This window comes from Naumovozyma castellii, chromosome 4 (genome assembly GCF_000237345.1).
Source record: "Naumovozyma castellii chromosome 4, complete genome".
Lineage (NCBI taxonomy): Eukaryota > Fungi > Ascomycota > Saccharomycetes > Saccharomycetales > Saccharomycetaceae > Naumovozyma > Naumovozyma castellii.
The window spans coordinates 890,909-909,617 of NC_016494.1; the positions used below are offsets into that span (position 1 = coordinate 890,909).

Consider the following 18,709-nt stretch of genomic DNA (forward strand, 5'->3'; position numbering starts at 1 on the left):
GTTTGCCTCTTCTTTCTTCTTTCCTCAAGACTTGTATGATTTACAAACTTCAGTTTTCCATGTGCCCTTCTACAATTTCGTCAATGCACAATAAAAAATTGGAAAAATATAGCGCTTAAAACTAAAAATACAAAAATGATCATTAAATTAAGTAAATATATATATATATATATATATTTATGTATATGCCGTCGTAAAAATAATGGTTGCTGTATACAAAAGGAAAGTACTTCATTTTCTCTTTCGTTCAATGCCTAATATTAACCTTAATTTGGTATTGGCTTAGGGGAAGCAGTGTTAGTTTCTGGAGACTTGTCTGTCAACTTGTTGGTGTGCTTTGTCAGTTGAACGAACATGTGTTTAATTTCTGGGATGTTGTTTATAAAATCCAGTTCCAGTAAATTCACTTCATCGCTGTTAAGTAATTGGGTGAATAAAACCGAAACACCCCAAGTATGAGGATTATGGACTATTACTCTTTCTAACAAACTTCTTAGAATGATTTCTTGGACTTCAGTACGTTGTTCCTCCCAAGCCTCAGTTACAAACATATCCCTCAACACGTAAATGAACCAACGAGTATGAATGTTTGGATATCTTAACTGTTCAATCATAACTTGAATGACTTGGAACTTCAACTCTATAGTACCATCATGAATCAAATCGAACAAAAGCTGGTAATATGATGATTTTGTATTAAAAACAGCATTAGAGGACGTCCTTCCATTTTCTAAACCTGCTTCAACAGCAACATGTAATACTATAGCACGAATTAGTTTATTATTGGTAGTTAACATATCAAATCCAACACCACCCTTTATATCATATTCAGTTAAGTAAAGTCCGTTAATAATTGTTCTCAACAATGAATTTGATGGAATACGCAAGTAGTTATCCACTGGCTTTTTCAAAGCTTGGATATCAGAAACTGGGTCGTAAAAAACTACTGGTGGGTTTTGACACTCTGTGATATTTTCAAGTGCTAAATCGCTATCGAAGGGATTTGGAACCAGCATTTTTAATGGAATTGCAGATAATATAACATTCTTTAATTGGAAGTAAGAGATTGGTAAGTTATTCATCAATTCGTAATGATTCTCAATTAGGAATTGTGGAACATCGTTAGAAATACCTAAGAAGATTCTGAGTGTACCTTTGTAGACGACCGAAACTGCATCTGAAATCTTACCTTTAATGGTATATTGATTCAAAAATTTCAGAAGATCAATCAATAATAGCATTAATTTTTCCCAACCAGCCTTTTGAGGTAATCTCAACATCACCGGCAAGAACATTCTATGGGAAAGTAACGAAATCCAAGCAAACGAAAATCCAGGGAATGCAAATGGTTGGAAAGAATGTAAGTAAGATGCAAATATGTTGTAGAACTCAGCATCAAAAGAAAGTAGTTCTTTTCTTGTTTTCTGATCGGCAACCTTGATAAAGTTATGGCCGCGTAAAGTAGCCCATTCACAAAGGAAATTAGATAACAATCTAAAGTAGGGTCTTTCATTAAATGTAGCCTCATCTTCTTCGTGATCGTTGGAGAAGACCAACAAGATAATCGAAAATACAGTGTTCAAATACTCTTGTCTTGAATACCCTGCAAAATCTTGAAGTATGAATAATTTTATCAATAACTTGCTTAAAGCATCAATAGCTGTAAACACCTCTCCAGTTGGGTCACTTTCTTTAAACGAATATACTGAAAGCTCCAAAGCTGCTTTAACGAACCCAATAAAGTTATCACTGTCAGATAAAACCCCTTTGTCCATGAGTTGTTTTATAAAAACAAAAATGATCTTATCATCACTTGTGACTCTTTGTAGTAAACGAACCCATTCGGTAAACACTAGGTAATAACGTTCTGTAGATGTAGTTTCGATATTCTTTGATGTAGGGAGAATCTTCATAGACTCATATTCGGAAAAGAAGTTCTTAACATCTTCTTCATCTAAAGAACTTAAAAATTCCAAGGATTTAACAAAATCCATTCTCATTAATATTGGCTCATCAGAGAGAACAGTGTCCTTTATTAAATCAATGGCAAACTTGGTGGCGTTTTCCATTTTATTCTCCATCGCTGTCACCAAAACAGTATCTAGTTCAGATACATCAATCAAGTTGACACTTAATAATGATTTAATAACTGGAACATTAAATTTCCTTGAATCTAAGGCGTACACTAACCACCATATAACATCCTTCCTTGCAACTAAAGACAAGGAACATAATTTTTCCAATAAAGTGGAAAGAACCTCTCTACACAAAACATCATCACTAGCTCCAAAAAGACTATTTACAACAGCTTGCGAAACCTTTAATGCTAATTGGTCTCTCTGTTGATTCTTGGCAATGAATGTTAAAATCTGGTAAATTATTGTTCTTATCTGGTTTTGTTCGGCCAAATTATCCAAAGTCTCCTTTCCTGCATGTTCCTTCATCAAAGATACCAAGGCGTCCATCAATGTAACCAGGCGACGGTGACTTTGTTCTAATTCCACTTGGGCAATATTAGAGGGTAGCGATCCAGGCACAGTTGCACCTTGAGGTTGAGGATGTGGCATTGCAGCTTGCTTTTGAATATTTGGTTGTTGCTGTTGCAGCTGGTTTTGCATATTGATACCAGCTTGTTGCGGTTGACTAACCATATTCTGTTGATTCTGGTTCATCTGAGCATTCAAAACCTGCTGTTGACGCTGTTGCAATTGTTGATGCATAGCTTGCTGATGGGGAATTCCTTGAACTTCATGAGGTAGGATGAATTTACCAAAATCTTCATATATTTTGAATTGTTGGGCAGTTACACCAGTACTTTTCAAACCTAGAGGGTCTGGTAAGGAAAGGGCATAAGGATTTGTGTTTGGTTCAATGAAAGGTTGATCGGAGCGTCTTTCATTATGGTAACGACGAATTGTAATCGGTTGAACCAATACTTCACCAATATCCTGTATCGATTTATCCATTGTTGCTTTTTCTAGAATTCTTAAAGCAATACTAATGTTATCATTTATAGCCATATCCAACTCCTCTCCTGTAATCTGTGGAATGTTCCCCATGTTAGGTAGTAATGCTTGTGTTGCAGAGCGAATACTTTCCTTTAGGGAGTCAATACAAGTAGCACGCACCAAACTTTGTCCTAAGTGCCCCACCATTGTGATTGCGGCTGCCTTCAACTTCATTTCATCTGCTTCAGTAGCGAAATCCTTCATGACTATTCTAGAGGCAGTGGTTACCGCAATGCTACTTGCCTTTTCAACAGATGGAATTAATATTTCTCTAACGGCCATACGAAGGGCCTTTTGAAAGGCTTCTTTCAAATCTGGATGGGTTACAAAGATGGTTTGTCCTAATAGGTTAGCAAACGGATTTTCATTGACAGTAGCAGCCTCCCCAGCAAATGGCACCTGTTCTGATATTGCTCCAGAAACCATACGTTGTTGTCTTTGTTGGAGAATCATCATTTGTTGTTGATGTTGTTGTAACAACATCCCTTGTCTTTGATGTTCAATTTGCTGTTGTTCTAAAGTGAGGTTTCCAACACTACCGGATATTTTCTCAGTTATTTCTGGAGTGTTTAGAATGTTTGTTGGTTTGATATCTTTCATTTTTAAATTGAAATCCTTCATCAAGACCTCAACCTCAAATGTTAAGCTCAACTTCCAATTTGCCTTTTCATTTAACTCTAAAAGAACTCTCAAAATACCCACAGTCCATGGGTTTGGTGGTCTGAATATCTTGGAGTCAGCAGCTTGTTGTAGAACTTTGCATACAAATGGTACCACGACTTCTAATCTTTGAGTTTGATAAGAATCCAACAACATTTCCCTCATGGCAACTTGTCTGTGTCTAATTGGTCTATCAATTGCTAATGTAATATTTCCTAGCCAAGCAGCCAAATTTTTTAAATGTTTTTTATCAACCATTTGAACATCCTTTATGGCAAGTAATGCGTACAACTGCTTTAGAGTTACATTTAGCATATAATCATGCAATATTTCAGAGCCTATTCCTGTCATAACTCTACTATACAGTTTATGATAATTAGGTTCTGTTTTAGCTCTTTGAACCACCAAGTATGTTGAAAACCATGAGAAATAGTTAGGTAATAATGCTTGTCTTAAATCGGAGATTTTAGTTTCAAAATTGTCCATAGTTATATTGTTAACGATAAATAATATCTTTTCAACCACATCCTTAGGTGGATTCTCTTGGGGAATTGTTGGAGGAACTTCATCAATGGAGAAATACTTTAACCTAATTAATTCTACCTGTTTTGGCTTTTCACGATCTGATGTGGTAGAAGTATCTGCCTGAACTGAAGCGGCTAAGACAGCCTGATAAATATCAGCTTGAGCTTGAATGCCAGGTACCTTTTGTAAGAGGTCTTGACAATATTGTGGGAATTCGTTTAAACGTGCTCTGAAGGTAAATATAGCTTGGACTGCAAATTTGAACATTTTTGATTCTGGTCCTTCAGCGGCAAAATTCAAAATAATTCTTAAGGCGACATCCAAAACAAATCCACGTACCAATTCATACTGGATCATAGAACCAAAAAGGACAGACGTCGTTGCTAATGCTTCCAAAGGATAATCCTTAAAAAAGCTTGATTCGGCAATTACTGCATGTGTAATAGACGCAAATATATCTTGGTCTCTTGGTACTTCACTATCTCTCAATTTGGTTAGGACATTAACAACATTTTTAATCGCTAATTCGCCGCTGTACATTCTTTGTAGATAACTTTGCATTTCCTTTTCTATATCTGGAGCAATTGGTACCAATTCACCGTTTGCACGGATTACATCATCGTGTCCATAACCAATGTTGATTAATCTTGGGAAAGCAATAATCAATGAAAATTCGGTTTTTTCGAACATTTCGGTTTGTTCCTTTGTCAAAGGGAAGGTATTGAGAATATTGAGGGAAATGAAAATCATTTCCAAGTCGAAAATATTAGGTGATATAAGAGGGGTGTTATTTTCAGCTAACTTAGCCTGCCCATCTAACATATTAAGCAAGATTTGAACATTGTTTGAATCGAGTTTGTCTTTCAAATATTGTTCGAATCCGTCCCATTTAAATCTTCTTGCAATTGGTAGTATATTAAATGCTTCTTCAAATGGCAGTTTATTCAGGAATAAATCTAACTTATCCTCTTCAGATAAAATTTTTAAAAAGTCTGCAATTGGTGCGTTATTTTTCACTATAATAATTCTACCAACATCTACAATCTTCTCAGGGTTTGGAAGTTGTTTAATTAATTGATTTAGTGCTGATGGAGATGTTTCGAATACTTGAACAAGTAAAGTGACAATGATTTCCTCCAAAATGTTTTTATTCTCAATTAACAAAGTGAAATGCTTCATATTATTTACCATGGCAAACGCTAAATATTCAGGAACAGAATTAAAGTCTTCAAAGAAACATTCTTGGAAATATTGTAGCAGTGGATTATTAACAAGATCTTCTCTCAACAAGAAGATTTCCAGATCTAATGTAGCAATGGACATAAGATATACCAAGGAGTTCTTTGAGTTTGGAATAATATCAGAAACTTTCTTAGTGTCTTTCACTTGTAAAAGATCGAAACATCCATTTTGAGGTGACCATTTATGTAATTGGATTACTAATTCTAATTTGAATGATATATGCGAGTCACAACTGAAAAATTGATCAAGTAATGATCCCTTGTGTAAAGATGAAAAAAATGAGCTTAAAGAAGCGAGAGTTGGTTTGACGGCAGTCTTTAAGAAATACTTGGTAGACATTAGATTGAAAACACGATTCCAATTAACGACATCATTAGTGAGATCTCCTAGTGCCTTGGAAATTTCATTTCCTACATTTGTGGCCGAATCTATCGATGAAGGTGTAAACCATGAATCTACAGAGTTCTGTTGAAGTTGTTGAGATCCAGGAGATAAAAGCTCTGAGAGTAATAAGGCTAGAGTATCATTTAATGTTTCTCCTGTCAAAGAATATAACAAATCTTTCAAGTTAGATTCTAATGAATCCAACGAGGATTGTAGTAAAAAGTTTTGTAAAAATGTGTGATTATTCATTTTAGTTTTCTTTGATTTTTCTATGTTTGCAAGGATGCTTGTTGGGTCTATGGATTCAATGATTTTGAGTTCTTTCTCTGATTTAGAATTCTTGAAAAGGTTTTTTATATCTTGTAAATGCAAGCCTGACTCTTCTTGAAATTCAATGTTGTTGAAAATTTCTGCGTTTAATATTTGTAAAACTCCTCTATCTTTTAAAATTAAATCTTCAAAAAAATTTCTTAAAAGTCTATGTTGAAGGTTCTTTTCCGTAGATAGATGTTGTAATTCTTTAATGTCTGATGCACAAAGTAGTAGTAATTTGCTCCAAAACTTGGTATAGGTTTGAATGGAAGATTTATCTAGCAAAAAATGGATTTCTTTTTCAGTTGAAAGAAAATTAGCTTCAGTAAGTGATGTGATTAACAAGCTAATTTGTGAGATTACTATCTGTACGGTTTCCTTACTTTGTTTCGAGCTATTTGATGCTGATTGCATGTAAGGTTCTTCCTTTTGTAGTTATGATGAATGTTATGGAAGAATGAAAGAATTGAACTTAAGTGAGAGTTGTAATGTTCAATGCTATATCGTGGCGTACTTCACAATGAAGATCTGTAGTGGTTTTGTTCTTCCTAAGTGGATGTGTGTGGTAGTTTGGTGTCTTAACGTTGATTCCAATGGTTTGTTGTTCTTGCTTGGTTTAACTTGAATTTTCCTCGCCACCGATGGAAATTCAATTGCAATACTTTCTTACGGAACCCGTCACATGATGCAAAAGAGATGACAATTTGAAAGAAACATTTGATTGTACTGTCTCAGATATTAAATATTTGGAATCGCATTAATTCTAAATTATATAGAATATAAACTAATGTAAAAAATGGGAGGTTGATCTCCCATTTTTCCAATTTCGTTTACTTTCGTTACCACTAGGCACTAATTAAATGGGCTCTATTAATTGAGGACTGAAATTTTAATGGTGTGTATTATTTAGGGGGACTAACCCCATGCTTATCTAAAATTCGCAAGATACATACCCAAAATGCTACTACCATAGGTAAGTTAGCTCAGAATATTTGTTTCCCATTTACTTCCTGTTTGTTTCGCGCTGCCATTCTGAATTGATTTTCGGCGTGTAGTTGGCAATGGTTCTTTCGTATACGGGGATGAATATTTTGGCTCTACTAGAAACATAATAGTTATCATTGTATTGCAGATACCAAATATAAAGAATATCTCTAAATTACCAGAATTTAATTGGGAATTCATTGCAAAATAATGAAGGCACAACCTGTTATTAGCAAATTTTTTAAAAATGTTGCTGCTCCATCAGGTGCCAAGCCAGTCGTTAAGAATCATACAATGCGAGAGGAAGAAGCGATAGGGCTCCCTCCTGCTACAGAGGACTCTGATGTTCAAGAACAAGTAAGCATAGTTATAGATTCAGACTCAGACTCAGACTCAGCTCTTAATTCAGTTTCTGATTCAAATTTAGAGAAGAACGATACCGTGAAATGTGGAACTATCGAGTTACATAAAAATATTCCATATTCAATGGATGCTGAAGCATCTCCAGAAACTACACGAGAAGCCTCTAAATCTACTCGAAAAAGATCTCGAAACAATGTAGCAGCAAAATCCCTAGAGGAAAACGTTGAACCTGAACAAAGAGTCCCGGAGAATGATGATGTCAGGCCATCGAGAAAGAAGAAAGCAAAAATCTCAAAGAGTAAATTGACACCTCTCGATCAACAAATTCAAGAATTGAAATCGATACATAAGAACAAATTACTTGTGGTAAGAGTTGGTTATAAATATAAGTGTTTTGCAGAAGATGCTATTATTGCAAGCAAAATTCTCAAGATTAAATTGGTACCTGGAAAACTGACTATTGATGAGTCAAACCCAGCTGATAAAGATCATAAACAATTTGCATACTGTTCGTTCCCAGATACACGTCTTAATGTGCATTTAGAGAGATTGATCTATAATAATTGTAAAGTTGGTGTTGTCGAACAAGCTGAAACTAGCGCAATAAAAAAAAATTCCCAAACATCGAATAAGAGCCAAGTGTTTGAAAGAAAAATCACTGGTATATTTTCCAAGGCAACTTACGGTGTTAATTCACCACATGACTTGAAAGGAGGAAACAATTTATTAGGAAATACAAAAAGTATTTGGGCACTAAATATAGACGAAAGCTTAGCACAACAGAAGCGCTTTTATTCCTTATTATCAGTAAATTTAAACAGTGGTGAAGTTATCTATGATGAATTTTTTGAACCCTTACACACTTTGTATTCATTGAAGGAGCGTATTAAATATTTAGAACCGGTGGAAATTGTAACGTTAAAACCACTTCCGAGGTACGTAGACATCTTATTCAATGAAAGCAACTGTAAGGTAACGATAAATGAAATTGAAAATACTAATGAGGCTATTCAATCTAGCTTAAAAATTGTTGCAAACAAGCTAAAATTTTCCCTTGAACTGTCAAAATTACTAGAAACACTCTACATCTATTTGCAGGAGTACAATAATGAAAGAATCCTATTTATTTCTACTAACTTCGCCAAATTTTTAGCGAATCAACATATGACTCTTTCTGATTCAACTCTGGAGGGTTTAGACATTTTAAGAAATGATGGTGAAAAGGGCTCTTTACTATGGCTGCTCGATCACACTAGAACTTCATTCGGTTTAAGAAAATTAAGGGATTGGGTGCTTCACCCACTTCGAACCATTGATAAAATAGAAGAACGACTTGATGCCATCGAATGTATACTGAAAGAGATTAATTGTATCTTCTTAGAGTCGTTCAATCAGCTTCTCAAGGGACTACCTGATTTATTGAGAACATTAAATAGAATAGCATATGGCCACACATCAAAAAAAGAGGTCTACTTTTTTCTAAAGCAAATGTGCTCGATTGGCGATCATTTCAAGACCCACTCGTCCTATATTAAGGAACAAGTGCTATCCCCTGACGGAAGGATAAATAAACAGTCACAACTTTTAACATCAATTCTGAAGGATATTGAAAACAATTACCAGGAAACTCACTTACCTCAATTATTTGCCATGATCAATGTAGCTGCCGTGATGAACAAAAATCTGGAGAACCAAAAAACGGAATTTTTCAACCTTAATAATTATGATAACCCAGATGGAATTATTAAGATTCAGCGTGATATAGAAGATGTCAAATCCGACCTTTCAGCAGAATTAAAGCATATTAGAAAAGTCCTAGGGAGACCTTACCTAAACTATAAAGACGAAATTGAATACCTTATCGAAGTGAAAAATACACAAGTCACTAATCTTCCTTCCGACTGGATTAAAATTAATAACACTCTGAAAATTAGTAGATTTGCTACTCCAACAACAACGAAATTAGTGGAGAAATTACAGTTTCATAAGGACTTGCTTGTTCAGGAAGTTGAAAAGGAATATCAACGCTTTTTATCTAAGATTAATGATGAATATATTAGACTTCGGAATATAATCGAGAACATTGCAACGTACGACTGTTTATTATCATTGTCTGCTGTCTCATGCAATATTAAATACACCAGACCTATATTCAGCAACGAAAAACAGGTTATTAAGTTGAAGGGTGCACGTAATCCAATCATTGAGTCGTTAGATATTAATTATGTCCCTAATGATACAGATATGAATAGGAAAGATGGTCTAATTAATATTATATCTGGTCCGAACATGGGTGGGAAATCCTCTTATATTCGACAAGTTGCACTCCTGATAATACTAGCTCAAATTGGATCATTTGTCCCTGCCGATTATATGGAAGTTAGCATATTTGACAATATCTTAACAAGGATTGGTGCACATGATGATCTGTTGAGAGGTGAATCAACATTTAAGAAAGAAATGTTAGATGTTTTACAAGTTCTAGAAAACTGCACTAAAGATTCGTTGGTGTTATTAGATGAAGTTGGAAGAGGTACTGGTACCTTAGATGGTAAAGCCATATCATACTCATTGATTAATTATTTTATGGAGGAAACAGACTGCCCATTGATCCTGTTTACCTCTCATTTCCCAATACTTGGTACCATTAAATCACCTTTGGTGAAATGTTACCATATGGACTATGTGGAGGAGAAACGACCCGGAGAAAATTGGTCTAGTGTTACGTTCCTATATAAATTGAAGTCTGGGTTTACCACAAATTCGTATGGGTTAAATGTAGCAAAGTTGGCTTCTATTGATAAAGATATTATTAACGAGGCATATGAAATATCTGAATCCATGAAAAACGAGGAGGAGAAAGATGAATATTTGGAACTGCCTCTATTTCTAAAAGAAATATTAAAAGGAAGAGTAGCAACGGAAACGTTTCAAAATCTTCTAAATTACATTGAAGAGGACTAGTTTAACCTTTAAACTAGATTGTTTTTATTTGTATGATTCATATAATTTATAGAATATAGACTTTTGAATAAAAATTAGTAATACAATGTTTTTATATTTTGAAGAATCCTCCTCTTGTACTATTACTTCTTGATCTATTGGAATTTGGAGTGTAAGAAACCTTCCCATATGAGTTATGATTCACGTATATTGTTGGCTTCTCGTTATTTTGAAGAAGACTCATGGAATTAAAGTCATGAAATGGATCATCTTCGGTTATTTGATCATCAGATTCCACGGTCTCTTCAAACATTAGATGTTCTTGTTCATTTTCCTTACTTTTCTGTTTCATTTTATTGTCTGCCAATCGTGCCAATTCTTGTCCATCAGACGATAGTTCCGGAATGAGAGGCGGTTCCTCATTTCTTAACATATTCCAATTGACATTTTTAAAGAACGAATGCTTCTTTATTTCAGCAGCTCCCATCTTGGACCCCAATCTCTTGGTTTCATTTTTCGTTAATAATTTCTTTATCAGGTTTTTACAATTTCTAGTAATATCATTTGAATTTGGGAATTCAAAATCCTTTGATAATATGTTTGCAAATGTTTCATTTGTTGTGTCACCTTTAAAGGGAGTCTTACCGAAGAGCATTTCAAAGATTAATATCCCTAACGTCCACCAATCAACCGCTACAGTATGGCCATTTCCTCTAATTACTTCTGGTGCAATATATTCCTCTGTACCCACAAAGGAATTGGTTCTAAAACCTTCAGAACAAATTTTTGTATCCACAATAAGATTGGAATTTGTTGTTGGGAGGATACCATCCTTCATAAATATTGGATTTTTGGAATCCTTTGCGTGCACGGACAAATCAAAATCTGAAAGCATTATATGACCAGATTTATGCAATAAAATATTCTCTGGTTTTAAATCTCGATATATGAAGCCTAGAAGATGTAGATATTCTAGAGCAGCAAGTACTTCACTAGCATAGAACCTAGCATCATCCTCACAAATACATTTGGAATCTCTCGTTTGAAGAGCCCTGAAGAATTCACCTCCCATACAATATTCCATACAAAGATACAAATAATCTTCTGTTTGGAATGAATGGTATAAAGTGACAATAAAGGGATGATTGCTAGTAGCCAGAATTTCTTGTTCTGTAATAACTCGTTTTATTTTCTCTCTTTTTATCATATCTTTCTTGTTATATATCTTCATAGCATAAAGACCATTTGTTTTCTTTTCCTTTACTAAGAATACTTTACCGACATCACCTTGACCTAACAATTTTATCTTTTCAAATGACTGCGGATTAACTTTTATATCTTGAAACTTATTACCAAATGATTTATTTCTTAATCTTTGAGATCTCTTGGGTTCTGAGTCGATAGAGTATGTGCGTTTATCCTTGGAAATTTGTACTTCTGACTGTGTATGATTAATATCTGATTCTGTATTTGGTACAGATAATGCTCTCTTAACGATCGGTATGGAATGTGTCCTTAAAGTTTGTGGTCTTGAACCGGATCTCGTTCTCGTATTTGTCCTAATGCTCTCATTAGCGGTGGATATGGATTCCATTGTAGGGGAATTAGATGCAGATGGTGATCTTGTTGTTGTTGATGCTGCCGTTGATGCTGGGGTATTGCCATCACAGAATTGTTGTAGCTCTTCATTCTCTTTGATTTCATTAAGCGAAAGGTTACTCAAATCCATATGATTTCGTTGTAAGGTTGTTGCGTATGCTGGATGCTTAAAATAAAAAGTATGAGAATTCATTGATGAGTCAATGAATTGCTGGTCTTCATAAGTATTTTCGTTAAAATGATTTGTTAGAGGGTTCTGGCTTGAAAGTTGAGAGACGGTGTTAGATCTAAAGGGATTTGTATCAGCAAACCTTTTATAACCTTGCGACAAACCTACAGGGGCAGAAGGTGACCTAATTCTATTAGGTGAAATATGATAAGGCTCTGTATGGTTGGAGAAACTGGCCTTCGGAGAAAGGTTAGGTGAGATCTTACTTTGTAATTCTTCGTGGTCTGGATCAGAATCAGTACTTTCCTTCAAATGGATGCTTCCCACCAAATATTCTACTTCTTCCACCTCATCGTTATCGTTAGCATTATCATTATCATTGTTATTGGTTGCCTGTGGGGTCTTGGTAGCATGAAACATATTTTTCAATTTAGCAAACCTAGAAGTCGAAGTCGTTTCACTGTCCACGTTCTCAGCTTTAGTCTTCTCAGCTGTATCTTTCCTGGTGGGGAAGGGTATTTCAAATTTGGAGAACCCCAACTCTAACGGAGTTGAAGTGCTCTTGGTGGATGTCCCACTATAATTAGTCATATAGCTGTTACTGTTGCTTGTGGAGCTGCAACTGCTACTGCTATTGCTAGTACCGTGCTTCCTAAAAGACTTATTAAACAGTTTAGGCAGAGACATGGTTCTTGTGTTTCCTGAAGGGCTCGTCATAGGAGCTATTGTTGGACGATCATATAACTCAGGTTGTTCCATGGTATAGTATGTCTAGGACGAGTAGTGCAAGCGAAGGTTATCGAGCAAAGAAGAGAGAGTGGTAAGCAGACGTTCTTGGTGGATACAGGGCCTCTTGAGTGCTATTATCTGAGTGGAAACTACTGTCGAATGTTAAAGTTACCTTTAGGAGTTGTTTCAGTCTCGAGAGTATTTCATGCAAGCCCGCTCCTTGAACTGCCGCACGAAGAAAACGCCGCAGGAGAGGTACGAGTCCAGCTGGCTCAGAGCCATAATAGATTCTCTCGTCGAGCTTATTTTAGTACATGGAGTTCAATAGGGAGGGCAAATCTGTTACGGAGTATTGATCAGGAGGGTGGGCCCTGGGATTGCACTTTTTCGATCCTGCAAGGAATGGCTTTGTTGTGCCGGGATTCTCTATGGAATTGCTCTTTGAAAAATTCACCAAATAGACCAATGCCAATTCTTCTCTGGCAAATCATCAGCACCATCGATCAGGTACAAGGTTCGATAAGATCAATATACTAATGCTGTATCTTCTCATTGGCGCAACATTTTCTGAAAATATCAAAAAGATCTTTCCCAAGGATACGGAGCAAGACATCGCTGAATATGCTTTTGATTTGACTTGTACCAATTGTAGAGAAGCTCATGGCTCTCCAGTATTGATCAACTCGTTTGAGAAGCACGAGATGCCAGGTAGTAGGGGTGAGGCGTCGTTCTTGTTGAAGTGCAAATTCTGCGCCAAGGACCTCTCCATCAATTTGACCAGATGCGAGGATGCCCTTTACAACCCAGATAATGAGCTTAATGAAGAGTATTTCGGTACATTGAAAGATAAGAGGAAGAAACGTGGTCTGAAAAATATTGACACACAGAAGGCTGCCATCTTGGAATTCGATTGTAGAGGTTGTGAAATTACCAATTTCCACCAGGATAGTGTTACCTTCTTGGCTGAATTAAATTCTGGTAAAATCATGGAATTTAAATTTGAAAAGGGTGAGAATGAGTGGTTTGACTATGATGATGACGAAAATGAGGAAGTTTCTGTCACTGAGTTTTATCAAGAGATTGTTAAGGGTAAATAAAGAGACTTCTTTTTATTATTATTTATATACTAGAGTTTTTTTTAATTACTTATATTTATATGAAAAATATCATGCAGATGAATAAAACCAGATTATTCGTTATAATTCTGGATGCACCACCAGAGAAAGTGGTAATAACGGGAGTTTCTACCCATGTGCTGGAAGGTTGCTGTCTTACCGCTGTTGATAATGTACTTTCAGAACATGGTGTAGTGTAAGTAATAGTAGTGACACCAGGAGTAACTATAATTGGAACTTCTGAACTGACCAGCAATGTCGTCACAGTATTAAGGACGCTTGAAGTTGAGCTAGTAATGGTTACTTTCTCATTATTTGAATCGGTAGACGTCCAGGTGATAGGATAAACTGTAGTGACTGGAATGGTAGTTGGTTTGGTGCTCGTTTTCATCGACTTTGTCGTAATTGGATGTGGAGTGCTAATTGATGTAACCACTGTAATCTTAGTACTGGAAGATAACTTATGACATTTGTCACCAGTACATGAGATAATAGAAGTAGTCTTTACCGAAGTACATTGAGATCCTATACATTTTGAAGTTGACACGATTGAAGATGCAATATTTGATGAGCCTGTTGGAAGACATTTGGATTCAGTACATTTCACTGTTTTACTTATTGTGGATTGAATATCAATATTGGTGGATGGTAGAGTGGTAGATGCACTTGTAATATGGTTGCATACAGTTCCGGAACATTGATTAGGAGGCGTTGTTGTAATAGTTGCAACAGGTGTAGTTGTACATGTGCCAGCGACACATTGAGTTACTGATGTTACTGGAGGTGGTATTTCACATTGAGAACCAGAACATGAGACTGGAGTTACAACAGAAGGGAAAGGTAAAAAATGAGATGCAGTAGAAGGTTGCTCAGATGGAGTTGAGACAGTTGTTACTGAATATTGGGCTTGAATAATCAAAGAAGAGGAGGTTAATTGTGACTTCAACTTGCTTACCGAGGTATGCTCCCTTGGACACCATGTAGTGTATACTGTGGTTACTCCTGATTGAACCAATGTTACTGTAGAAAGTGTTAGCACCTCTGTAGATGTACCACTTGTTGGCATAGTTGTGACCTTTCCTGGGGTTGGTGGAGTGAAAGTAGTACTTGTAGATGATTTGATAGAAGATGGTAGAGGAGATGACCTCAAGATGATATTGGAAGCTGAAGGACTAGTCACTGTAACAGAATAATGTGATGATGAATGCTTAATCTCCTTACTTGTAATACTGGTGGAAGGCTTACTTGTCTTGCCGGTTGATACTGGAACAGTTGATACTTCTGGTTTGGAAGTGGACATGCCAGGTACAGATAAGGTTGCAGAGTTAGTCTTATAAGTAGAGGTAGAGGTAGAGGTAGATGTTGTTGCCAAGTTGGAAGTATATGTTATCATTGGAACAGTAAATATGGAATTAATTGTTGATGACCTTTGACAATTGGATTCTACGCAAGATGGAGATTCCAGAGATAAAACAGATGAAGTTGGATAAGTGAAAACACTTGTAACCTTCGTAGTCTTTGGCACTTTCTCACATTGTGAACCACTGCAAACTAAAGTAGAGGACTTGGAAAGAACTGTTGTAGGAGTGCCAGTGCTTGTACTTGAAGAGGATGTGGTTGTGATAATGGTAGTCATGGTACATACGTGGTTGGAACATACTTCTGTAGTCAAAGTGATTGTGCTTGGAATGGTAACTGCAGTAGAGATCACCTTTTTGTCAGTCAATGGACACCATGTGGTATACCTTGTAATAACTCCATTGATAGTCGTAACACATGTAGAGAGAACCGCCGTATAGGATCCAGTACTCGATTGGCCTAAACTGTTAGTGGTGGTGATAGGAATAACCAAAGTAGGAATTGTGGAAGAAACTGAAGAATCAATCAATGAAAGACTGTTCTCAGATGATGTAGAAATTTTATTGGTAACAGTTGTTAATATCTTTGCTCTGGTTGTTGGTTTACTCAATAAACTAGTAGAAGAAGGACACCATGTCGTAAAGACGGTTGTTTTCCCACTTATGACAGTAGTAACGGTGGATAATCTAGATTCTAGAGAGGCAGTAGACTGGGTAGAAGAATGTAACGTTATCGTCTTACTGATAGTAATTTTCCTTGTAGAAGTGTATTGATTCGTTTGGAAAGAGACTGGCAAAGTTTCGGTACTTTCAGAAGATAACTTACCATGTAAAGATGATATAATTGATGTACTATTTTGATGTGTTGCAGAACTTGCTACTGCGCTTGAAGAATGTACAAGAGACGTTTCAATATGTTGTCTGGACGAAGAGTTTATTTCGTTAACCGATTTTGACCTAACCCTTGTAGAAGAAGAAATAGTGGTGTCAGGAGACGAGATGGATAGAGTAGAACCCTTGGTGCTTAGTAACATAGTTGGCTTATTTGTTGGTAGAGTTGTTATATCAATTGTTGAAGAAGAAGGTAAGGGGCACCATGTTGTATACGCTGTAATGACACCATGGATAACAGTTGTAACAGTGGATAAACTCTGCACGAATGTCGTTGAAGAAGTTCCATTAGAGGATGTAATGGTCGTTAAAATTACATGGTCAGATGAACTGGATAGAATATTTGTTTGTGAAACAGGAGCAGGTATACTAGATGAATCTTTTGAAGATACTGCAATAGTCTTAGAGACAGTAGAAGAAGGTGCCAAACTGGCTAAGGGACACCAGGTAGTGTAAACTGTCGTTATGCCATTTATTGTAGTTGTTACAGTCGATAATTCCGCAGTAAACGAAGACGTACCATTGGTTAAAATGGTAATGGTAGGTTCTTGTAATGACGACCTTGAAACAGAACTGAAGGTATTCAGTTGTGAAGAGTGGCTTTGAGTTGAAACAGGGGATCTGCTTTGAGTAACACTAGAAGTAGCCTGGCTTAATTCTATTGCTGAAGAATTGAAGGATTGGGATGTCATTGGTGTTTCAGTTGTAGTGTATGGACCATTTTTTGAAGTTTCAATCAAAATTTTGGTGGTACCAAGAGTTGCATTATTATCATTCGATATGGTGCTAAAATTTGTCTCATATGATGATGCATTCAAAGTATGTGAGTTGCCAAGTCCAGAACTAGCAAGTGTACTAACAGTCTCTGTATTTTTCATAAGTGTCGATGCCATAGGACTTAGCATTGTGTTGAATGTACTATTGAATTTTATACCACTAGAAAGCAAAGACAAAGTACTGCTTGAAACTGATGACAGAATGGTAGAACTATCATTACTACTTGGAACTGGGTTATTTGTAGACAACAACAAAGTAGTAATTGGAGTTGCTGTGGTGGAAAGGATAGCTTCTGTTGTATTAGTTGAGGTAAATTTGTCTAGGCTAGTAAATGAAGATGAAAATTCAGTCAAGGATGCTGTACAGGTTGGGCATATAGTTGAGACTAGTGTACTATAGGTATATGTAGTAACCGTAGTTAATGGTACGTTTTCATCAGATAAAGTAAATGTTGTTGAATAACCAGTAGTTATAGTAGTGACATTGGCCAGTGGCGTCACGATATCGGATAATACAGTAGAAGGAGATGATGTAGAAAAATTGTCGGTGCTAATGACATTCAAAGATGATACATCAGTAGTTGCATCATTAAGAGTCGTACTTTCATCGAGTTCAGTGATAATCCCCGAGGCTAGCCCTAAAAATGTGGAGTTGCTTGGCACAATGTTTAACCTTGTAACCGTTGAAGATTGAAAAGTGGTTGATGAAATCCCCGATGTGAAAGATATAGATGGTGATACTTGACTAGACTTGGAAAAGAAAGATGAGTCACCAATTGAGGTAGTTGTAGGTAACAAAGACGTAGAATTCGTGGCAACAGTGGATGAACTTGACATAGAACCAGTCGTACTGAATTCAGGAGTTCTTGTAGATGATGTTGCAACGTCTGAATTTTCAATCGATGAAGCTGATAAAATACCAACGGTTTCAAACCTGGAAAAGTTGTTACTGGAGACGTTTTTAATGGTTGTAGAAGATAAAGCCGATGTGGTACTTGACTTGAAAAAGGAAGTGGACGTTTCCACAGTGCTAGAGATAGCAATATTGTTTACAACACTCGTGGAAGATAATACCAGATCTGAATAGGCCAGTGATTCTTCTAGTGCTGCAGAGGTCGAAGGGATGATTGTAGAAAAACTGTATTCGGCTGCAGATGATGAAGTTTTCTCAAACTCATTCTTTAGTGTACTTGAGAAGGTAAGTGCTGGACTAATTGTGCTAACTGTACCTTTAGATATTTCAGCTAAAGTGTTATTGGAATAATATGGAGCTTGTCCAATTGCAGACGTTGATGTTACTAACAATAACACAACTGGTAATAGCAAATCAGTAGACAACATTGGTATTAATGGTTGATTGCTGTTTTTTACTAATAAAAATTAGAGGACATTCAAATTAATAATTGACAATCGAGAAGTGCGTTGGCTTTATACCCAATTGGAACCAATTGTTCATACATTGCATACCATACCTGACCAGCTCATTGTAACTGCTTTCAAACATTAGTTAAGCTAATCTCGAACTACTCATTTTGCAAAAAAATTCTAGACCTGCTGCTTGTTTGAGCATTGTGAAATGTCTGAAATGTTTCAGATGCGTTTAAAGCATAAAGATTTCCAAGTCCGTTTAACTTACGCGTAGAAAACACTT

General features: G+C 36.1%; 5 protein-coding genes across 5 annotated transcripts; 2 read left to right on the forward strand and 3 right to left on the reverse strand.

Annotated features, from left to right (window-relative positions):
- Positions 1-266: 266 nt before the first annotated feature.
- CDC39 (CCR4-NOT core subunit CDC39) lies at positions 267-6,545 on the reverse strand (the record flags this gene model as incomplete). Its single annotated transcript, XM_003676363.1, has 1 exon — positions 267-6,545. The coding sequence occupies one exon, from the start codon at positions 6,543-6,545 to the stop codon at positions 267-269; it is 6,279 nt and encodes a 2,092-aa protein (XP_003676411.1).
- A 780-nt stretch (positions 6,546-7,325) lies between these two features.
- MSH3 (mismatch repair protein MSH3) lies at positions 7,326-10,442 on the forward strand (the record flags this gene model as incomplete). Its single annotated transcript, XM_003676364.1, has 1 exon — positions 7,326-10,442. One exon carries the CDS (start codon positions 7,326-7,328, stop codon positions 10,440-10,442), a length of 3,117 nt encoding a protein of 1,038 aa, XP_003676412.1.
- Positions 10,443-10,533: 91 nt separating this feature from the next.
- On the reverse strand, positions 10,534-12,948 carry KIN82 (putative serine/threonine protein kinase KIN82; the record flags this gene model as incomplete). The annotated part of the gene is made up of 1 exon (XM_003676365.1): positions 10,534-12,948. The coding sequence occupies one exon, from the start codon at positions 12,946-12,948 to the stop codon at positions 10,534-10,536; it is 2,415 nt and encodes an 804-aa protein (XP_003676413.1).
- A 506-nt stretch (positions 12,949-13,454) lies between these two features.
- On the forward strand, positions 13,455-14,015 carry NCAS0D04720 (uncharacterized protein; the record flags this gene model as incomplete). Its single annotated transcript, XM_003676366.1, has 1 exon — positions 13,455-14,015. The coding sequence occupies one exon, from the start codon at positions 13,455-13,457 to the stop codon at positions 14,013-14,015; it is 561 nt and encodes a 186-aa protein (XP_003676414.1).
- A 55-nt stretch (positions 14,016-14,070) lies between these two features.
- Positions 14,071-18,399, reverse strand: FIG2 (Fig2p; the record flags this gene model as incomplete). The annotated part of the gene is made up of 1 exon (XM_003676367.1): positions 14,071-18,399. One exon carries the CDS (start codon positions 18,397-18,399, stop codon positions 14,071-14,073), a length of 4,329 nt encoding a protein of 1,442 aa, XP_003676415.1.
- Between the last annotated feature and the right edge of the window lie 310 nt (positions 18,400-18,709).